The sequence below is a fragment of the Pholcus phalangioides genome, unplaced genomic scaffold (assembly GCF_987345545.1).
Source record: "Pholcus phalangioides strain wild (caught in Gottingen) unplaced genomic scaffold, Ppha-v1.0 ptg000012l_1, whole genome shotgun sequence".
Lineage (NCBI taxonomy): Eukaryota > Metazoa > Arthropoda > Arachnida > Araneae > Pholcidae > Pholcus > Pholcus phalangioides.
Genome location: NW_028301605.1, coordinates 16,237,442 through 16,257,823, shown reverse-complemented (window position 1 = coordinate 16,257,823; position 20,382 = coordinate 16,237,442). Strand labels below are relative to the sequence as shown.

The 20,382-nt window shown below is 38.2% G+C and overlaps 1 protein-coding gene across 2 annotated transcripts in view; it reads right to left on the bottom strand.

Annotated features, from left to right (window-relative positions):
• Nucleotides 1–7,716: 7,716 nt before the first annotated feature.
• The window catches only part of LOC149079662 (LIM/homeobox protein Lhx5-like), a 240,657-nt gene continuing 227,991 nt past the window's right edge, over nucleotides 7,717–20,382 (bottom strand). The window contains exons 6-7 of one of the 2 annotated variants that reach the window (XM_089240271.1): nucleotides 10,507–10,582; nucleotides 7,717–8,048 (exon numbers count right to left, since the gene is read on the bottom strand). In XM_089240271.1, the coding sequence (XP_089096397.1) occupies nucleotides 10,530–10,582 (53 nt within the window). In that variant the 3' untranslated portion in view covers nucleotides 7,717–8,048; nucleotides 10,507–10,529. The remainder of the gene's footprint in view (nucleotides 8,049–10,506; nucleotides 10,583–20,382) is intronic. The other variant, XM_089240270.1, reaches the window with a different exon arrangement.

Genomic DNA, 20,382 nt, shown 5'->3' with positions numbered 1-20,382 from the left:
TCGAATATCTCAGCGAATATTGCACTTAGAAACATGGATTTTGTTTTTTTGTTGGCCAGAGGACAGGGCAAAAATTTTCTATTTAAAAGCTACAGAGCAGGGGGGGGGGACCGTATGAAATTTAAATTTTTAAATTTTTTCGACACACTTTATTTTTAACTCTCAAAACCGGTAGCACAGGGCGATTTCTGGGTTACATTTTGAGCATTTTTTAAATGAGAACCATATCCATACGACGAATATTTGATGAGATGAAGGCCGAAGTAGGTCTTACAGGACACTCTGGGGTGGGCCAAATGAAAACGGAACAGATGCTATAATTTGGTTTATTTTTGTGTGAGCGTGGCGAAACTTTGTGTAGAGATAGAGCGGGAGGTAAGAAATGCAACCCCTACGGCGGAATGGACTTGCCCTACGTAGTCGCGCGGAAGTACGCGATATTTTCTGGCGCTCGGTCGAGAGTATCGTCCAACAGGCAATCGGTTCGTTTTTTTTTTTTCATACGCGTTTGCGGAATGTTTGCGAGTAAAAAAGAGCAACGTGGTGTTACTCGTTTTTTTAAGTGGCAGAAGGAGTTGGAGCTTGCGAAGAGAGCATCGGCGAGCGAAGGTGGATTTGCACGGTCATTGAATGATATGCAGGGCTACTTCACCAAACACCAACTCTGGCCATATCGCTATATTGCAATTTACTGCCATTAGTGAGATGGGTAGGAAGTGAAGGCGCTGTCTATCGGTGGTCGCCTCGAGTTCGTTAGGGAAAAAATCTTACCTATATCCTCTCTTGGGTTCGAACCCGGGACCCTAATAACAACCTTCACGATGGTAGACGAGCATCTTACCACCATGCCACTCGGGAACGATATGCAGGGCTAGCACCAGCGTTTCCAATGTGCACTCACTTTGCTGTAGTGGAGTTTCTGTGTAATGATGGGTCGTCTTTTTGGGTCGGCTGTCCGTTCGACTTCTTTCACCACCAAAGCGCTCGTGGTGATGATGAGGTGAACTCCTTCGTTCCCAAACATTTCCGATGAAAAAAAACAACCGATTTGCCCGTTGGACGAAACTGTCTGCCGACCACCAGCGAATATCACGTGCTTCCACGCTACTACCTTGGGCAAGTCCATTCCGGAGTGGGGGTTGCCTTCTGTACCTCCTGCTCTACCTGTACACAAAGGTTCGCCACACCCATACAGAAATAAACCAAATTATATAACAACTGTTCCTTTTTCATTTGATCCACCCTAAATACTTTAAGAGGTTTACGGAGAAATTTCGTAACATTCCGACATTTCGTCCCCTTTACATTTCACTCCCGGAAATTTCGCCCCCTGCATTTAGCCAAGGACATTTCGCCTGCCCTGACCAGTCAGAGTGACGAAGTGAGTGGATGCGTTACCAAGTAAGTGCATGGGTGACCAAGTGAATGCGTGAGTGATCGTATGAATGACCAATTAAAGATGTGAGTGACCGATTGAGGGAACAAGTGAACGGGTGACAGACAGTACGCCACCGCATGAAAGACCAAGTGAGTGTGGCTAATCATACGGTCGCTAACTTGATCGCGGAAACAGTCACTCAGTTGGTCATCCATACGGTCGCTAACTTGATCACGAAAGCAGTCACTCACTTGGTCATACGGTCACTCATACGGCAGGCACTTGGTCACTAATGGAGTCACTCAGACACGGACACTCATTCATACAGACAGTCACTCACTTGATCATTTATGTGGTCATTCATTCAGCCATACAGTCACTCAGTTGGTCACCCTTACAATCACTCACCTACTCACTAGGCTGCTCATTCGGTCACTCACATACTCACTTGGTCATTCATTTAATCGCTCTTATGGTCATTCACTTAATCGCTCTTATGGTCATTCACTTAACGCTCTTATGGTCATTCACTTAACGCTCTTATGGTCATTCACTCACCCATAGTCACTCACATTCACTCTCATACGGTCACTCGCCAAATCACTTATTCATTCACACAGTCAGTCACTTACTTGGGTTCTCTGTCGGTCCACATGCATTCAAGGCAAGTGAAATGTCAAGGCGAAATTTCCGGTTTCTCATACTTTAAAAATAATCAGATCTTAAATTCCTAGGATATTATGTGATTCGGCATTTAAGTTTCAGTTTCAATTTTGACACCACGTTTTGATCCGGCTACTGTATATAATGCTATTTACTACGGTTGCAATTTTTATACGATCCCTAAATGCAAATCAAAAAATACCAATCGATTTAATTTGTGCGCCTGTTTTTATTGCACGGAAAGAAGTTTATTTAATGATTTTTGGCTAAAAATTCACCGAGACATTGGAATGAAACCTCGACTGTGTTGCCAATTTTTGCGTGCTAAAATATAATAACTGAATTTCAAAAATTTTCCAAGACAAGACGCGAAAAGAGAAAATTGAATTTTTGATTTTGGCACTTTCTGATAGCTAAAATGTTAAGACAAAAATTCGAAAAGATACAAAATCTGGCAAAAATCAGTATTTAAATTCTGACGCGATAATTAGCAAAAATCGGCAATTGAAATTAATTGATTGTTGTCACTTTTCGTGTGCTAAGTCTAATTAAGTCTCAAAAATTTGCAAGATGTCCTAAGTATGTGAAAAAAGCGACGAAATCAGCAATTTAACTTGATTGTTACCACTTTTTGTGTGGTAATAATATCTCAACAATTCTCAAAACTTTTAAACACGAAAATTAGCATAAGTCGGCAATGAAAATTCTTAAATTTTGCTACTTTATTTGCGCGATTTTTAAGAACAAATGGCAGAAAATGTAGCAAAATTTAGGAATTTCAATCGTCAATTTTTTGCCAATTCGCGTGACTTTACGAAGTTTTGGGATTTTATTATATAATGAGAACTTTTTAACAATATAGTCTTAAAAAGTTTCAAGACTTCTTAAGGATGCGAAAATTGGCGACTGTAATTCTTGATTTTCGCCATTCTTACGAGGTAAAATAATATAATTGTGGCTAAAAAATTTTCACGACTTCATAAGGACACGAAAATCAAGGATTGAAATTTTTCGTCTTTTCTCAGTTTTGCATGCTAAAATTAAGCCTCAAACATTTTTAAGACTTCATTAAGACGTGAAAATTGGCGACTGAAATTCTTAATTTTCGCCATTTTACGTGGTAAAATAATATATACAGGGTGATTATAAAAAAACTATCCTGACATATGGGCCCCTAACTATCATACCATTCACAGAAACTGAATGAAATTTTGGCATAAGGTATTTTGAAGTATGCGCTCAAGAATGATATGGAAAACAACAGTGTCACTCTAACAGTTACGGTTACAGTGAGAAAATTTCGAAAATATCAAATGGCAACACCAAGTTTTTTGTATTGGAATGTGATCTCCATTGTGAAAAGCCCTAAATAGCGTTCGAACGGTAACTGTAGCATGATAATCACCGGCGGTAGATAGGCTAAAAGTGAGGACAACCAATAAGGACAGAGAAGCAGCATAAAATAAAGCATTTTATTGTGTTTCACAAATTTTCCACATGACCTTGTGGAGGACTAATCAGGCTGGGATCTCAGCCGAAGAAACGGTGTGACGAATGAAACGAACATTAATGCTCCGGTGTACGGCAAAGTCCGTTTTCCTTGCCTAGCTCCGGGGATTTTCGTGCTACAGGTGCCATTCCAACGCTATTTAGTGTTTTTCAGTATGGAGATCGCATTCCAATACAAAAAACTTGGTTTTGCCATTTTATATTTTCGAAATTTTCTCACTGTAACCGTAACTGTTAGAGTGACACTGTTGTTTTCCATATCATTCTTGAGCGCATACATCAAAATACCTTATGCCAAAATTTCATTCAGTTTCTGTGAATGGTATGATAGTTAGGGGCCCTTATGTCGGGATAGTTTTTTTATAATCACCCCGTATATATATATATATACATAAAATTGTGTCTAAAAAAATATTCAGGACTTCGTAAGGGGAGACGCGAAATGTTGGAAAAATCCATAACTGTCAATTTTTGTCTGGTTATGCGTGCTAAAATTAACAACAAAAATGCCTAAAAAAATTCTCAAGGCTCTAAAAATGTCAAAAATTGGCAAACATGGAAATAAAAACGTACAATAAACAGACAATTCAGTCAAATATTTTCCAAATCGATCCATTTATTAATAATTAATTAATCAATTTTTTTGCCACTTTCAAATACAGCATATCTCTCTTCTTCTCCGCAAAATCTCTCCAATTTTATATATTTTTACAAATTTCTGGCCAAATAGTAAGTTTCTTAGCGTCGCCATTCATCTCTGTACAGGAAAACACGAAATAAAATCTGTGGACACAATAATAACCATTAAATTTTTTTTTTTTGCCATGTTTAGAGGAATATTTTGAGCGACATGTCGAATGAAAAAAAAATCATGTTTCCATGATTAACAAATAATTCAAAAAAAGGTGGGGGGGGGGGGATAAGAAAATTCATGTAAAATAGATCCCACTTATAACGAAAAAAAAAACAACACATTGTGAAAAAACGTTGAAAACGCTTCAAATGGAAAATCTCGATAAGTATTAGTTGGAGTCGGGACGATGAAAATGAGTCGCACTAAGCGGGAAAACGTTCTAAGTGGGAACGTTATGAGCGGGATCCACTGTACGTACCGAAGGTGCACAACCTCCGCCTTGCTGGCCTAATGCGGACGCCTAAAAGGTTCTTTGTATTCGGCCCGTGAAAGGTGTTCTGGTAGAAATGTATCAGTACACAAAAGACGATAAAAAAGCCTAGCCTGACCATATTTCCTTCATGGGAAATCGGGATTCATACGGAATCTCAATTGTCGCAAAAAAAAAAAAAATTGTATAGCTTACTAAGGCAACTAAGGTTGCCAATTACAGCGGAAAAGAAATGGTGAAATGTAAGTAAAGTTGCTAATTACATACAGTCAAACAAATTGTCTTCTAAGGTTACCAATTAAAACCAAAAATATTATTAAAGGCAAATAAGGTTGCAAATTACAGCCAAAAGGAGAAAAAAACCAATGTCTAGTACAGTTGCCAATTAAAGCTAAAATAAAATTAGGCAAAGGAAAGTTTGATTGCCAATTACAGCCGAAAAAAACAAAGGCAGGCAAAATTTCTAATTACAGCAAAAATTGTCATAGAGAAGTTCAGTTGCCAATTACAGAAAAAAAAAAATCTCAAAGTCAAGTAAAGCTTCCACTTACGGCTAAAAAAATTGTCAAAGACGAGTTAAATTGCCAATTACAGCAAAAAACAATTATTAAAACCAAGTAAACTTGCCAATTACAGCGCAAAACAATCATTAAAGCCAAGTAAACTTGCCAATTACAGCAAAAAAAAAAATTATTAAAACCAAGTATAGCTTACACTTACGGCTAAAAAAATTGTCAAACGCAGGTAAAGTTGCCAATTACAACCAAAAAAATTATCAAAGGCAATTAAAGTTTCCGATTCAGCTAAAAAAAATTGTCAAACTGCCAATTGAAGCCAAAAAATTTTATCCAATCATGAAAATTCGACAATCAAATCCAAAAAAAAAAAAATTTCAAAGGCAAGTAAAGTTGCCAGTTACAAAAAAAAAAAAACTATTAAAATCAAGCAAAGTTGTCAATTACAGGGCCAGAAATATTGTCTCTCTGAGGCAAGTAAAACTGCCAAATACAGCCAAAAAAATTATCAAACGCAAGTAAATTTTCCAATTCAGCTAAAATAATTGTCAGAGGCAACTAAAGTTGCCAATCGAAGCCAAAAAAAAAAAAAAATCAAGAAAATTTGCCAATCAAAGAAAAAAAAAATTCAAAGGGAAGTAAAAAAATTGCCAATTACAGCAAAACAAAAAAAGTCAAAAGCATTAATTTATGAGCTTCGTTGAAAATAAATTTTTGTTAGGTCGACCAATATTACGGAAATGTCCCGTACAATACGGGCCGTATGGTCACCCTATATGTACAAGTCTCAGTCCCGCGGACTGAAAAAGGTTGTGCACCCCTGGTAGTACATTCTGTATTGTATTCGTATTCCCCATTTTTGTACAATTCGTGGTTTTTCTTTTGTGACGGCCAGAAAGTCACGTGATAGGAAAAATTGTTCTGATGAGAATGTGTAAATTATTATTTATTGTTATAATTCCAGCTCTGTGCAGTAGGAACAGAAGCGTACAGAGATATACACATATGAAGAGTACAGTGTGTACTCTTTGGAGGAATGGTTCCCAAATAGGATTGACGACTGCGCCCCCGTGTGTGTTTTTCCTTTAATACATGATGAGCACACAGTGTACAAAGTAAAAAGAAAGCCGACACCACACGTAAACATACATATTTATATTATACATATGTTAACGGTAAATGCGATGAATCGGTTATTATGCTTAATTGCCAGTCGTCTCGATAAGTTTGATCAATTTATCGCTTCTACTAGCGATTATGCATAATACCTAAAGCGTCGTTGGGAAATATGATGACGACTAAAAAAAGTTATCATTTTTACCGGCGATTATGCATAATACCCAAGCGTCGTTGGTGAATTTAATAAATGCTAAAAAAATGATACGCGATGATAATATGATAAAATGGTACGCGATGATAATATGATAAAATGGTACGCGATATTGGGGGGTAGGATCGTGAAATTTGTTTAATCAGAGTTCATTATATCAGGGTGCAATCGTAAAACAGGAGTTCGTTATATCGAGGTCAGGTTGTGGAATTCGTTAAATGGGAGGTTAATTATATCGGGGTCCCGATTGTAGTTGAATAGGAGTTTGTTATATTGGAGTCTGATTGTATACGCACAAAAGTTTGTAAAATTTTGTTAAATCTAAAAATTTGTTAAACGAGAGCTTGTTATATCGGGGGTGCAATCGTAAAATTTGTTAAATATGATTTCGTTATTAAGAAAGATATATTTTTTTAGCTATTTGTTTAATAAGAGTTCATTATATTAGGGTAAAACAGTAAAATAGTTCGTTATATCGAGGTGCGGTTGTGGAATTCGTTAAATAGGGGGGTTAATTATATCGGGGTCCGATTGTAGAATCAGTTAAGCAGGAGTTTGTTATATTGGAGTCTTACTGTATACGCACAAAAATTTGTAGAAATTCGTAAAATCTAAAAATTTGTTGAACGAGAGTTTGTTATATCGGGGTGCAATCGTAAAATTTGTTCAATATGATTTCTTTATAACGAGGTCCGATTTCAGAATTCGTAAATAGGAGTTAGTTCAGGGATGTGTGTGAAAAATTCGTTAAATCAGCGTTCATTATAACCGGTATCGACTCAATAAAAAATAATATCATGGCAACGGAACCGATTTACCATTTGTACCAATACGAAATGGTGATTATGCGTAATAACCGACAAACGTGACGAATTTCGTAAGACTTATCCATGTTCACCAACGACGCTTAGATATCATGCATAATTACCGGTAAAAGTCACAAAAATTCAGGGAAATTTATCAAACTTGTTAAAATGGTCGGTGATTATCCATAATAACCTGATTCTTATCACATTTACCGAGACATACATAATTTTTTGTTTTCAAATGGCACGATTAATGCTCGATGCAATTCGTCCCTGTACTGTACACAATGCACGATTTTTCCCGCTCCTTTCGGAATTACATTTCGTTCGTCACATGAATGTTCATGATGATGTTTGATGATGATGACGATGATGATTCATGTCGTCGTGGTTTGTTTTTTTCTTCTTCTTGTTTTCAGTTGTCGTCCAGGTTGTCCTTCTCTTTGAGGACATTAGCGTCAAGCCGAGGAATGTTGCGCTTCAGGAAGTTAATTGCCGCCCCGGGAGTCACCGAGGACGCGTGTTGTCACCAGACTGGAGTCTCGGTTATGGCAGGATGCCCACCGAGGGCACCGGGGAACCCGTCGGGACCCCCCGACCGCTGCGGGCCGTACGCGTCGTTGACGGACGGCAGGCTGAGGACGCTCTCGGGACTCGATCTCTGCGACAGGAGGTCACCGTGAGGCGTCAGGTACGGCGCGTCCGCTCCAAGGTTCACCGGACCTTTCGGAAAGAAACATATTGCATGCGTTAGAATCGTTCCATATATAGACATGGAAATGCAAATACAGTCGAATCCCGTTATAACGAACTCCAAGGGACCGGAGAAATCACTCACTTCGTTGTGAAGGAATCCCGGGTTTTAGCATTATTCCTATGTAAGCTTATCTGGGGGGGATTAGAAAAGGGTTCGTTAAAACGAGATTTTCGCTTTGACGGTATTCGTTAAAACGGGATTCGACTGTAATAATGAACACATTTGAGAGATTTAGTTTAGCTAGACGCCATTCTCTCCACACAAAGGTATAACATTTAATGCATGAGTTATCATTGACATTGTATTGCGAGTTGTCATTGTTTTCCACGAATGCACTCGCACTACAGGGTGTACCAAAAAGGACTCCCTGGATTTTAAAACGAAATAACTCGGGAACGGTGATCGATAGAAGAATAAGACAAGCGGTATGTTTATTCTGAAAGCCGTAAACAACTGATACAGAAGTTCCGAAATTAGTTGCAAATATTGCCGACAGGCGGTGCTGTATGCTGTAATCGCCGCTTGGAGTCCGAGGGATAGGCTGTAAACTGTCCTTCCCAAAGGAATCGGAACGACTGCTCACAGAGGACAGTTTATAGACTATTCCTCGGACTCCGAGCCGTGATTACGGCGTGAAGCGCCACCTGCCGGCGATATCTGTAACTAATTTCGAAACTTCTGTATCAGATTTTTACGGCTTTCAGAATAAACGTCCCGCTTGTTTTATTCCGCTATCGATCACCGTTCCAGAGTTATTTCCTTTTAAAACCAGGGAGTCCTTTTTCCTTTGGGACACCCTGTAACTATTTTAAGGTGTAACGTAAAAGAATTTGTGACGTTCAGTTTGAAAACCCTCGACTGAAAACGTGAGTATCATGGACAAGGGGGTCGCTTTGCGTTAGAGTTTACGTTGTTTAAAACGAGTATCTTTTTCTTATTTACCCGTGGAAATTTCTGTTTGGGCGGAAGTGCCTTTTTACGACCCATGATCGTACTATGTGGTCTCGTAGTACTACTAGTATCGTGAAACTAAATTTTTATAACCCACGAGTAGAAAAATAAATTTTTTCGATCGAACAGAGAGATATATTTTTTATAATCCACGAGCAGAACTGAATTTTCATGACCCCCATGAGCAGAACCATATTTTTACGACCCATGAGCAGAACTACATTTTCACTGCCCATGAACTACATTTTTGACGACTCATGATCAGAAATAAATTTGTACAATCCAGGAGCAGAGCCACATTTATACGACCTATGTGACGAACTAAATTTTTGCGATGCAAGAGCCTCAACGACATTTTTTGCGATCCATGCACACAGAACAAGTTTTACGACCGATGAGTTGAACTACATATCAGTGGTCCGCGATCAAGAACTGCATTTGTACAATCCACGAACGGAGCTATATTTCAGTGGTCCGCGATCAAGAACTGAATTTGCGCAATCCACGAACAGGGCTATATTTCAGTGGTCCGCGATCAAGAACTGCATTTGCGCAATCCACGAACAGGGCTACATTTCAGTGGTCCGTGATCAAGAACTGCATTTGTGCAATCCTCGAACATAGCTACATTTCAGTGGTCCGTGATCAAGAACTGCATTTGCGCAATCCACGAACAGAGCTAAATTTCAGTGGTCCGTGATCAAGAACTGCTTTTGAACTGCATTTGTACAATCCACGAGCAGAGGTACATTTTTATAACCAACGATCAGAGCTCCATTTTTTACGACCCACGAACAGACCTACATTTTTTGATTCATTCACGGCCATATTCACCAACACTGTTTCAACTGCGATCGCAGGTGAAAGGGTTGAAGATCGAAACGGATTGGTTAAATTGGCGATTTCAACCAATCCGTGTCGATCGCTAATCCTTTAACCTGCGATTGTAGTTTAAACTCTGTCGGGTGAATACGGCCGTAACAGAGCTACATTTTTACAACTCGTGAGCAGAGCTATATTTTTACGACCCACGGGCAGAACTATATTTACGACCCAAAAGAAATGCACTGACAACCCACTCTTGTTGCCTACAAACAGTACAAATATTCAGTCACTACACATCACTCACTTCACTTCTGAGATATAGATGGCAGCACTGAAAAATCATACACAACACTAGATACGCACTCAGACTGTTAGGTACACACAATTACAATTCCGGCACAACTCACTAGGTAGTAAATTGCCTATGGCGATAGACCTGAGTTGTGCTCGGTTTGAAAAAAAAAACCCCCACTCTTGTAAAGAGAGACGATCTATTTTCCTACCAAAAAAAACGGGATATCAAAGTAATTGTGTAACAAACGCTCCTCCCCTTTTGACTTTCATCACAAATATAAACTCGAGTTTTGGGAAATTCTGGTTACAAAACAGGATATTGAACGAAGAAATATATATTGTTGGGTTACTAACTTTTTTTTACTAACAGCCGGGGTCTATAGAATCCCTTGTTCGTGTGGCCAGGTATACATCGGCAAAACCAAAAGACCTATGGCGACAAGAATAAAAGAACATCAGAGAAGTTTCAGGGTAGGCCAAATTAGATAAGTCTGCGGTATAGGCACAGAACGCGTGCTCCCGCTCCTCAAATTAAGTAACCCAACATCAAACCATGCCCCCCCCCCCCAACTCTGTCCCTTGCGAGATATAAGCGGTCCACCTTTCGGCTGGGCCATACTGGAAAATAAATTAAGTAACCAAGTGATATGGCAAATCCAGTGACATTAATTTTTATTGAGATTGTACACAGGGCTGGAGGAAATTTTCGAGCATCGTGATTTTTCCTACACACGACTGTCTTGTAAAAAAACCTCTTCTCAATACGTCGACAATAATATTGACCATTCTTTGATGTTGTGAATTCCATGGCTTATATCGCCCAAATCGAATGACGACCCAAATCGCACACATTACGACCCATTCATGTCTGCAGGGTAAATAAATATCAGAGAGAAAAATTGTCTATACAAGTCGAATCCCGTTATAACGAACTCCAAGAGAGACCGGAGAAATCACTTCGTTATAAAGGAATTCCAGGTTCTTGCATTGTTCCTACGTAAACTTATCTGGGGGGGGGGGGGAATTAGAAAAGTGTTCGTTAAAACGAGATTTTCGCTATAACGGTATTCGTTAAAACGAGATTCGACTGTATTTTCAAGAATGAAAAAAAATTGTCCTTAAGATGTCAAACACGGTGTTGAAGATGTTTGAAGGATAATATTTAGACCGTACTCCTGTGCATTATCCAGCGTGCCGTAAAACTCGAGGGACACCAGTGTTTTGACAGTTTGGGGGGGGGGGGTCCGATCAGCACCTCCTAGAGATAGGCGGCCTCTGCACTATTTGCCATAAACGCCATTCAGACTTCTTAGCAAGTTTGCCACATTTTGAAACACAGCATCTTATTTCGTTTCTTCTTATTTTGGCGTAGAATCTTCCCGATTGGCTCACAAATACCGCATAGTGATTGGATGTGGGGCATAGGAATCGCCAATTCTGAGCCCGATCATTTGTTTTCCTCACAACGATGATACTGGCACGAGCAGGGAATTTTTCCCCCCGAATATTCTGAGGGGAAATGGACTACTTACTGACGTCACAAGAAGACTGCGGAGGCCTTCTATCTGTAGGAGGTGCTGGTCCGATCCGTTCCGGCATGCCGGGGAGATACGAGGTTTCATGAGGATCACAGTATGCATTGACCCGATTCAAAGGAATTTTAAAAACTATGGTATTTCCAAAATTTTTCAGAATGTGAATTTTCCGGCATGCCGGATAATATGAGTATACCTGGCATGCTAGTCTCCCTCGATATTCCCGGCATGCCGGAAAATTTGGGAATATAGTATGCAAAGAGTACCCGGGAGAAAAAAATTCAGTGTTTACTATGGATTCTTCGGAATATGGACTGGGTCGCCGTGTTTCCTATAGTAAGTGTCTACTATGGCATTTAAATCGGAATGCAAACAGAATATATTGCACCGTGGCCCATCGTAAATACGGTTCATGACCGATTCGTTTGCGGAACGCTGCTTGCATTCGACGCAAACGGAACATCGTCCCTGTTACCAACTCTGAAACAAAACTAGCGACCCGTAATTGGAGAAACGCATTCAGCGCAAACACAATCGTTAACTTCTGATTCACCGTAAACGCAACTCGCGACAAATGGGTTCAAAGAGGAGCGCTGCTTATACATTTGAAATAAATACAATTTCATTTTTACGACCAATCATAAATGTAATTTACAATCAACCGTTTGAGAGGAACACTTTTTGCATTTTGACATAAACAGAATTTTATACATAATAGTAAATTATATTTTGCGTTTATGAAGAAAACAATTTTGCTATCATTACATAAATGTAATTCACAATCAACAGTTTGGGAAACGCTGCTTGCATTTTAACACAAATAGAACTGTTTTGCGACCCATCAAGAATGCAATTCCCTATCAACAGGTTGAGAAACACCGGATTGCATTTGACATAAACACTTAGCTCCATTTCACGACCCATTATTAAATATAATTCACGATCAGCCGTAAACGGCGCTTGCGTTTGTCACAAGAACAACTCCATTTTGCGTCCCATCATAAACATGATTCACGATCATCAGTGTTTGGAAAGCTCGGCTTTCCTCTTGACATGAACTGAACTCCATTTTACGACCCATCATAAGTGTAAAATTCACAATTCAGCGAAACTCTATTTTTCACGACCCATCAGTATTTTTACTCATGATCACACAACAGTTTGGGAAACGCTGGCTTGCATTTTAACACAAATAGAACTGTTTTGCGACCCATCAAGAATGCAATTCCCTATCAACAGGTTGAGAAACACCGGATTGCATTTGACATAAACTTAGATCCATTTTACGACCCATTATAAATATAATTCATGATCAACCATAAACGGTGCTTGCGTTTGTCACAAGAACAACTCCATTTTGCGTCCCATCATAAACATGATTCGCGATCATCAGTTTGAAAAGCTCAGCTTTCCCCTTGACATGAACGGAACTCCATTTTACGACCCATCATAAGTGTAAAATTCAGCAATCAACGAAACTCTATTTTTCACTACACATCAGTATTTTTACTCATGATCACACAACAGTTTGAGGAAACACTGGCTTGCATTTTGCATGGAAAAAACTTTATTTTACGACCCATCATAAACGTGGCACACGAGAAATGCTGCTTGCGTTTGAATATTTCACAGTTTTCAGAAAGATTTCTTGCATTTGACGTAAACAGAACTCCATTTTTACGATCCATCAATAAATGTAATTCCCGATCAACACTTTGACGAACATTGCATGCATTTTGACATGAAAAGATCTCACATTTTACGACCCATCATATATATATTTGATTCCTCTCTACGAGAAACGCTGCTTTTGATATATTACTCGCTTTCAGAAAGATTTCTCGCATTCGACATAAACAGAACTCCATTTTACGACCCATCACTACTTTAATTCACGACCTACGGCATACATGCTCTACCCGTTACCCTTTTGGAGTCATCTAATGTGGCCCGTGACCTCAAACCTAATTTTGTAAAAGTGAACTAAACGGCAATTTTCGGATCACTTATAGACGGCCTGCGATGCATTTACAGATCACTTGAGTGATCCGTAGATTATCGACAGATCACTTGAGTGACCCGCGATCCAATTCCAGAGCACTTTAAGTGGTCTGCGGCACATTCCCAGTTCATTTTAGTGACCCGCGGTCATACTTACAGATCCAGGGGCGTCGGAAGTGTTTCGAACCTGTGGGTGCTCGTCGTTATCAGCTGTATGTCAGGAATTTCAATTTCTGAATAGATTTCGGGTGTGCTCGAACCCATGCCCCAAATTATCGTGGGTGATAGAGCACTCACTGCACTCCCCAGGCTCCGACACCACTGTACAGATCACCTGTGGAATAATTCCATCGAGCTCAAGAGGCCAGCTGCACATTTAAAGATCAGTTAAGGGCGGTATTCACCGACATGGTTTAAACCATGATACCCAACGTGGGCGTTAACGCCTCCTGGGGGTGATGGAATGTTCCAGGGGGGCGGTAGAAGCTACGGGTATAACATAGTATCCTATGGGTTAGATTACATCGGGGGGCGATGGGAGAAAAAAATTTCTGAAGAAGGGGGCGATGGGGGCAAAAAGGGTTGGGAAACTGGTTTAAACTGTAGTCACAATTTTTTGATAAGAGATCCACACGGATTATATTGATCTCTTTTATCCAAAAATTGTGACTACAGTTTAAACCATGTCGGTGAATACGGCCCCCAAGTGACCTGCCGCACTGTTCCAGATCACTCAAGTGACCCGCGACACGTTTTCAAACCGATGAATTGCGCCCCCCCCCCGCACTCTCCTAAAGCTTGTGAGCGCCCTTGTCCTTGTACGAGGAAACACTGCTTGTATAGTATTCGGATATAGCACCAAGTTCGTGACATTGCATTTGACGTGATCAAAAATCACTTTTACGACCCATCACAAATGCCGACCGATGATTGGAGGGGAAAGAAATCTGTTGTATTTGCAATTGGGAATAGACTTCGCAATGTTAACTTTATTTCAAAATCGATTTAACACGACCATTTTGATTACACATTTTTAAAAATTCATACATCCCCCTAATAATACGGAAAATATCGATGTAAAAATCCTTAAAATTTTCTAGAAAACAAAAAAAAAATTCAATTTTAAAAATTCGCAACACGTCACACACAAAATCCATAAACATAATCAAAATCTTCCCATATTTACCATCCATTAAATTATTTAATTAAAAAATAATAACCACAGAGAGAGAGAGAGAGAGAGAGACAACTTTTCTCACACGCGTTTGTATCAATTACGGGAAAAACCAAAACTTTTATAATGACTTTTCAACGAAAATTTTAAATACAAAATATAAATGTGTATAAAAATTTTTTTTTATATATATTTAAAAAAAAGAAAAATTTATACAAAAAAAAACAGGAAATTGAAAATCCTGAAAAATGGTTTTTCCCTCCTCGAGAGAAAAGTTCCAAAAATGCATTTTATCGACGCAATTATGGTTTTCTGCTCGAAAAACGTTCAATAAGGCGTTTGAAAAATAATTATAAAAAAAAAGAGGAAAACTATTTTTATTATTAATAATGATATAAGAGCGAAATTGTTTGAGAGAGAGAGAGAGAGAGGGAGGGTCAAGTAAAGTTCATTTTTCCCTATTTTTGAAAAAAAAAATTAATTAGTATAACGTGGGTTATACACAGAGAAGACTAATACACGGTCATACACATAGAAGGATATTTCACGCAACTTTGATTTTACTTTAATTAAGATCAATGTATTAATTTCTCAACTAGGAAAAACGGGAATAATAAAAAAAAAAAGTTAGAAAATTTAAATTTTGTCGGAAAATGAGCGATTTTTCCCCCCCTTATCCGAAAGAGAGGGAGAAAAAGAGAAACTTTCCCCCCCCCCCCCCGAAAATTTTCGGGCTCCGGAAAATTTTTTCGATAATTACTACGAAAGCGCTTAGGGAATTGGAAATTTATCTCGTAATTTTAGTTTTTTTTAAATATAATGTGAAACTCCGTATATTACGATAAAACTCGGTTATTACAAAAGACAGTTTGTCCGTAAAGAAGAATTTTTTTTTTTTTTAAATATTTAAATATATATTAGAGAGCCATGAATAAATTGGATGTTTAATTAAAACGAAATTTTCTAGGAAATTGTTATAATTATTTATTTTTTTTTCCCCTTTGGAATTTTCAGACGTGATTTTTCGAATATGTTAATGGTTGATTGAGATCCAATCAAATTCGTTCGTGTTTGAATTTTTCTGAATCGTAATTAACATGAATATACTTATGTTTTTTTGTTTAAATAAATGCAAATTTAAAATTTTTTTTTTGTGTGTGTATTAAAGAATTCTCATAGGAAATATATACTATTTTGAAAAAAGTTATTAATGATGTTGAAGATCGTACTGATGATGATTTGTCGTCGTCAATGATTTTGAATTTATCGGGTGAATTCAAATAAAATTTATTAGATTATTTGGATTCAGAAGCGAGTTTAATTGGAGATTTTTCATTGATTTATTTAATTTTTTTTTAAAATTTAGTTTGAATTGAGTAGGAGGTTCTTAACTTTTTGGGGTCCGTGGACCACTTGTGCTAATGAAATGATCTTGGACGCTTTTTTTTTTTAGAACAATAGTTAGTGTGAGTAATTGTATAAAATATCATTGTTGATTGTTTCCCAGGATTCCAAGCGAAGTCTCTGCTAGATCATTTCCTTGATTTTCCCTGACTGAAACTAAGTAATTCCCGTGTCGAGTATTTTAGAGAGATTTTGTGAAGTAAGGCAATACTTGACTTTCATCAAATATTTCGATATTTCCCTGACTTTTGCCAAATACATCGTATTTTGTCTGACCGTTTTTCATTTCTGAGTTTTTCTGGTTATTTTTCATTTCTTTGACACTTTTTCAGATCAATTTTCATTTCTCTCTCTCTGACACTCTCCGAACATTTTTCATCTTTCTGAATATTCCTCTGATCAATTTCCATTTCTCTGACTTCTCATCATTTCTCATTCTTTTGACTTTCTCTGATCATTTTCATTCTTTTCTGACTTTCTCTGATCATTTTCATTCTTTTCTGACTTTCTCTGATCATTTTCATTCTTTTCTGACTTTCTCTGATCATTTTCATTCTTCTGACTGACTTTCTCTGATCATTTTCATTTTTCTGACTGACTTTCTCTGATCATTTTCATTCTTCTGACTGACTTTCTCTGATCATTTTCATTCTTCTGACTGACTTTCTCTGATCATTTTCATTCTTCTGACTGACTTTCTCTGATCATTTTCATTCTTCTGACTTTCTCTGATCATTTGTAATTTCTCTGACACTCTCCGATCATTTTTCATCTTCTCTCTCTTCTGACTTTCTCTCTGATCATTTTTTATTTTCTCTCTCTTCTGACTTTCTCTCTGACCAATTTTCATTTCTCTGTGAATTTCTCTAGCCATTTTTCCCCCTGACCTCTGATTTTCCAGATCACTCCTAGCCTGTTTTCTCATCCAAGCTCATGGACCCCCCCCCCCCACCCCTCGAGATTTTTCCAAAGGCCTTCCTTCCCCCAAAGAATCCATACACTCCTAGATTATTGTCAAAAAATATTTTTTCCTTTTACCGTTTATGATGGTTCCCAACACATTATTCTGTGTCATGGGTTCCGGGAGAGTTTAGTTTTGTTTATTTATTGTCAGTCCGAAAAATTATTTTCCCTGTTTATTTTTTTATTGCCAGTCCGCAAATTATTTTCCCTGTTTATTTTTTTATTGCCAGTCCGCAAATTATTTTCCCTGTTTATTTTTATTTGACAGTTCGCAAATTATTTCTCTTGTTTATGTATTTTTTGCCGTTCCGCAAATTACTGTATTCCTCTCATTTACGTATCTTTTTTTGTCCGGTCCGTAAATTATTTCTCCTTTTTATGTATTTTTTTTTTAGCTGTCCGTGAATTATTGTTCCATTTTTTGCCGGTCTGCAAATTTCCTTTTTATGTATCTTTTTAGCTGTCCGTGAATTATTGTTCCATTTTTTGTGCCGGTCTGCAAATTATTTCTCCTTTTTATGTATTTTTTTAGCTGTCAGTGAATTATTGTCCCATTTTTTGCCGATCTGCAAATTATTCCCTCTTTTATCCGTTATAGCCGGTCCGCAAGTTATTTCTCCTGCTGTTTTTGCACGTTTGCAATTTTTTTTTCTCCCCATTTACGCTATTTTTGACCAGTCCGTAAATTATTTCTCATTTTTAAATATTTTTTTTACGGGTCGGCAAATTATTCCTCCCGTTTATGCATTTATTGCCGGTCTGCAAATTACTTATCCTATTTACGTATTTCTTATCCGGTCCTTAAATTATTTCTCCCACTTATGCATTTTATTGCTGGTACTAAAATTATTTCTCTAATTTATTTGTTTTTCTTCGGTCCGCAAACTATTTCTCACATTTCCGCCGGTTTCGCAATTGTAAAAACGGGGAAGAATATTGACCTAGAGCAGTGTTTCTCAAAGTATGTGTCGCGACTCCTAGGGGCGTTGCCCATCTTTGTCAGCAGCGTTGCGCGAGCTAGATATATTGATTTGCGTGCCTATTAATGCTTTGAAGTGCTTCCTTTTTTTATGGAAAAATGTCTACTGAACTATGGAGACACATTCTGGGGAGCTGCGGATGACAAATGAAAATCACTGACCTAAAGGACCAGAACCAGGACATCGACTTGGTTGCAGATGTTGAAGGCACAAAAAAGTGCAAATTTCATCGATAGAAATTTTAAAGGGGTGCTCAGTAGAAAGAAAAGTAATTTGGTGGGGAGATCCACAAATCCAAGGGCCACCGTTGCCTCTGCTTCAAAAAAGACGTCATTGCGGACGATTATGTGGATAGCGGAAAATTTCGAAATCCTCTGACTTGACCACTATTTAGCAGACATAAAATTCGGAAGAAATCGATTTTTGTGTGAGCAATCAAATATCCCAATGATAATCGGTACGTAATTATCAGGACTCTCGAGCGTTCTTCCTCATCCCAATGTAAACATTCGTGGGGGGGGGGGGTCAATCCACCATCACCCATTGACTATCTCCCCGCTCACAATTCCTTACACACGTATATATAAACACACACAACACATAAATACTAAAATCCTCATCTCATACACAGAAGAATTATTTTTCCACGAAAAATCCAATGACCAATCATCGACCAATCAACCCACTACTGATTGCAATTTTTTTTTTTTTTTGCTTATCACTCTTTTTTAAGCATGGAATTTTAATTACAAATATCAGTTATCGGTGATAGGGAGGGACAAAAAAAAAATAAATTCCTCATATACATTCGAATATAGACTTTCCCCTCCACGGTATTCAAATTACAAACAAAAACTGATGAGCCATAACATATTCAATTTTTTTTCCCTAGAATTTTCTACTACCGCGTGTGTATTCAAAAAAAAAAGGGATAATTTTTTCCCCTAAAAGAGGGATTTTTTTTTTTTTTTAGTAATTACGAATTCGATCGACTTTTTGGACAGTAAAAAGTGTCGTTTACATATTGACATGGAAAAGGGCATTTAAAAAAAAAAATATCTATCAGTAAAAGCCGAGTTTCGTTGCCCCTCATTGATTCTGTTTCAAGAGGGGAAAAGTATTGGTGATGGAGGGGGGGGGGGAAGAACCATGTTAAAAATGCTTCCTACCCCCCCCCCCCTCCTCTTTTACGTACGTACGTACACCAACTTTTTTTTTTATCGGGTTCGATTCCAGACATGGTTCCCAGTCACAAGTACGGAGTCATCATGGACCCGAAAAAGGGTAAAGGGGGGGCGGGGGGAGTGTAAAAACGATTTCCAATATCGAACTATTGCATATGTTGTGTGAGTGTGTGTGTGTGTCCTCTTCTACCACTTTAATTAAAGTGCATGACAAATTAGGGAAAAAAGAGAGAGACGGAGTGGGAATTTTCCACTTGATGTTCGGATTTTTATTTTGCTATTTTTTACCTGCATTTTTATTTTTACTTTTTATGGGGGGGGGGGGGGGTCAAGAGTCTGCGGCGGCTGATAAATGATGTGAGAATTGGGAGAATTTTTTTTTTGGGGGGGGGGCACTGGTGAATTATTGAAATTCTTAAATGATACTTTGAGGTTTGGTCCAAGGTGGATGTTTCCTATTTGATTTTATTCGGTGTGTATTCTATGTATTTTTTTCCTTCAAATATTGTATGTACGTTTAAAATTTCAATATGTAGGGCGACTGCTGTGTATCTAAACCAGTGTTTCTCAACCGCCTGGTCGCGGCCCGGTACTGGGCCGTGACATCATTTATACCGGGCTGCGACTGATCTGCCATTTCCTTCCCCCCCCCCATTCATGTTCCGTTAATCACGTGTTTGACCGGGAATTCCACTTACAAAAATAAATGAAACCGGGCCGCGGGCTTCCAAAGGTTGAGAACAGATGACCATAGTAAACCTTGGAACACTTGAAATAGTTCTAATAGTATTGAATTCTAGCTGATGTTTTTTGGGAGAGTGCAAGAGAACAGAAACACGTAAATTCACTACTGAATGTTGCTTCAGCTCTTTGTCTGTGATCTTGATAGAGATTTTGTAAGTAGGCACGTTTTTAGTAACAAATCTGTGCTCTTGGCTTTTCAACATTGCAAGTTTAGCAATGATGATTTATGCAGTCACCTGATGAAC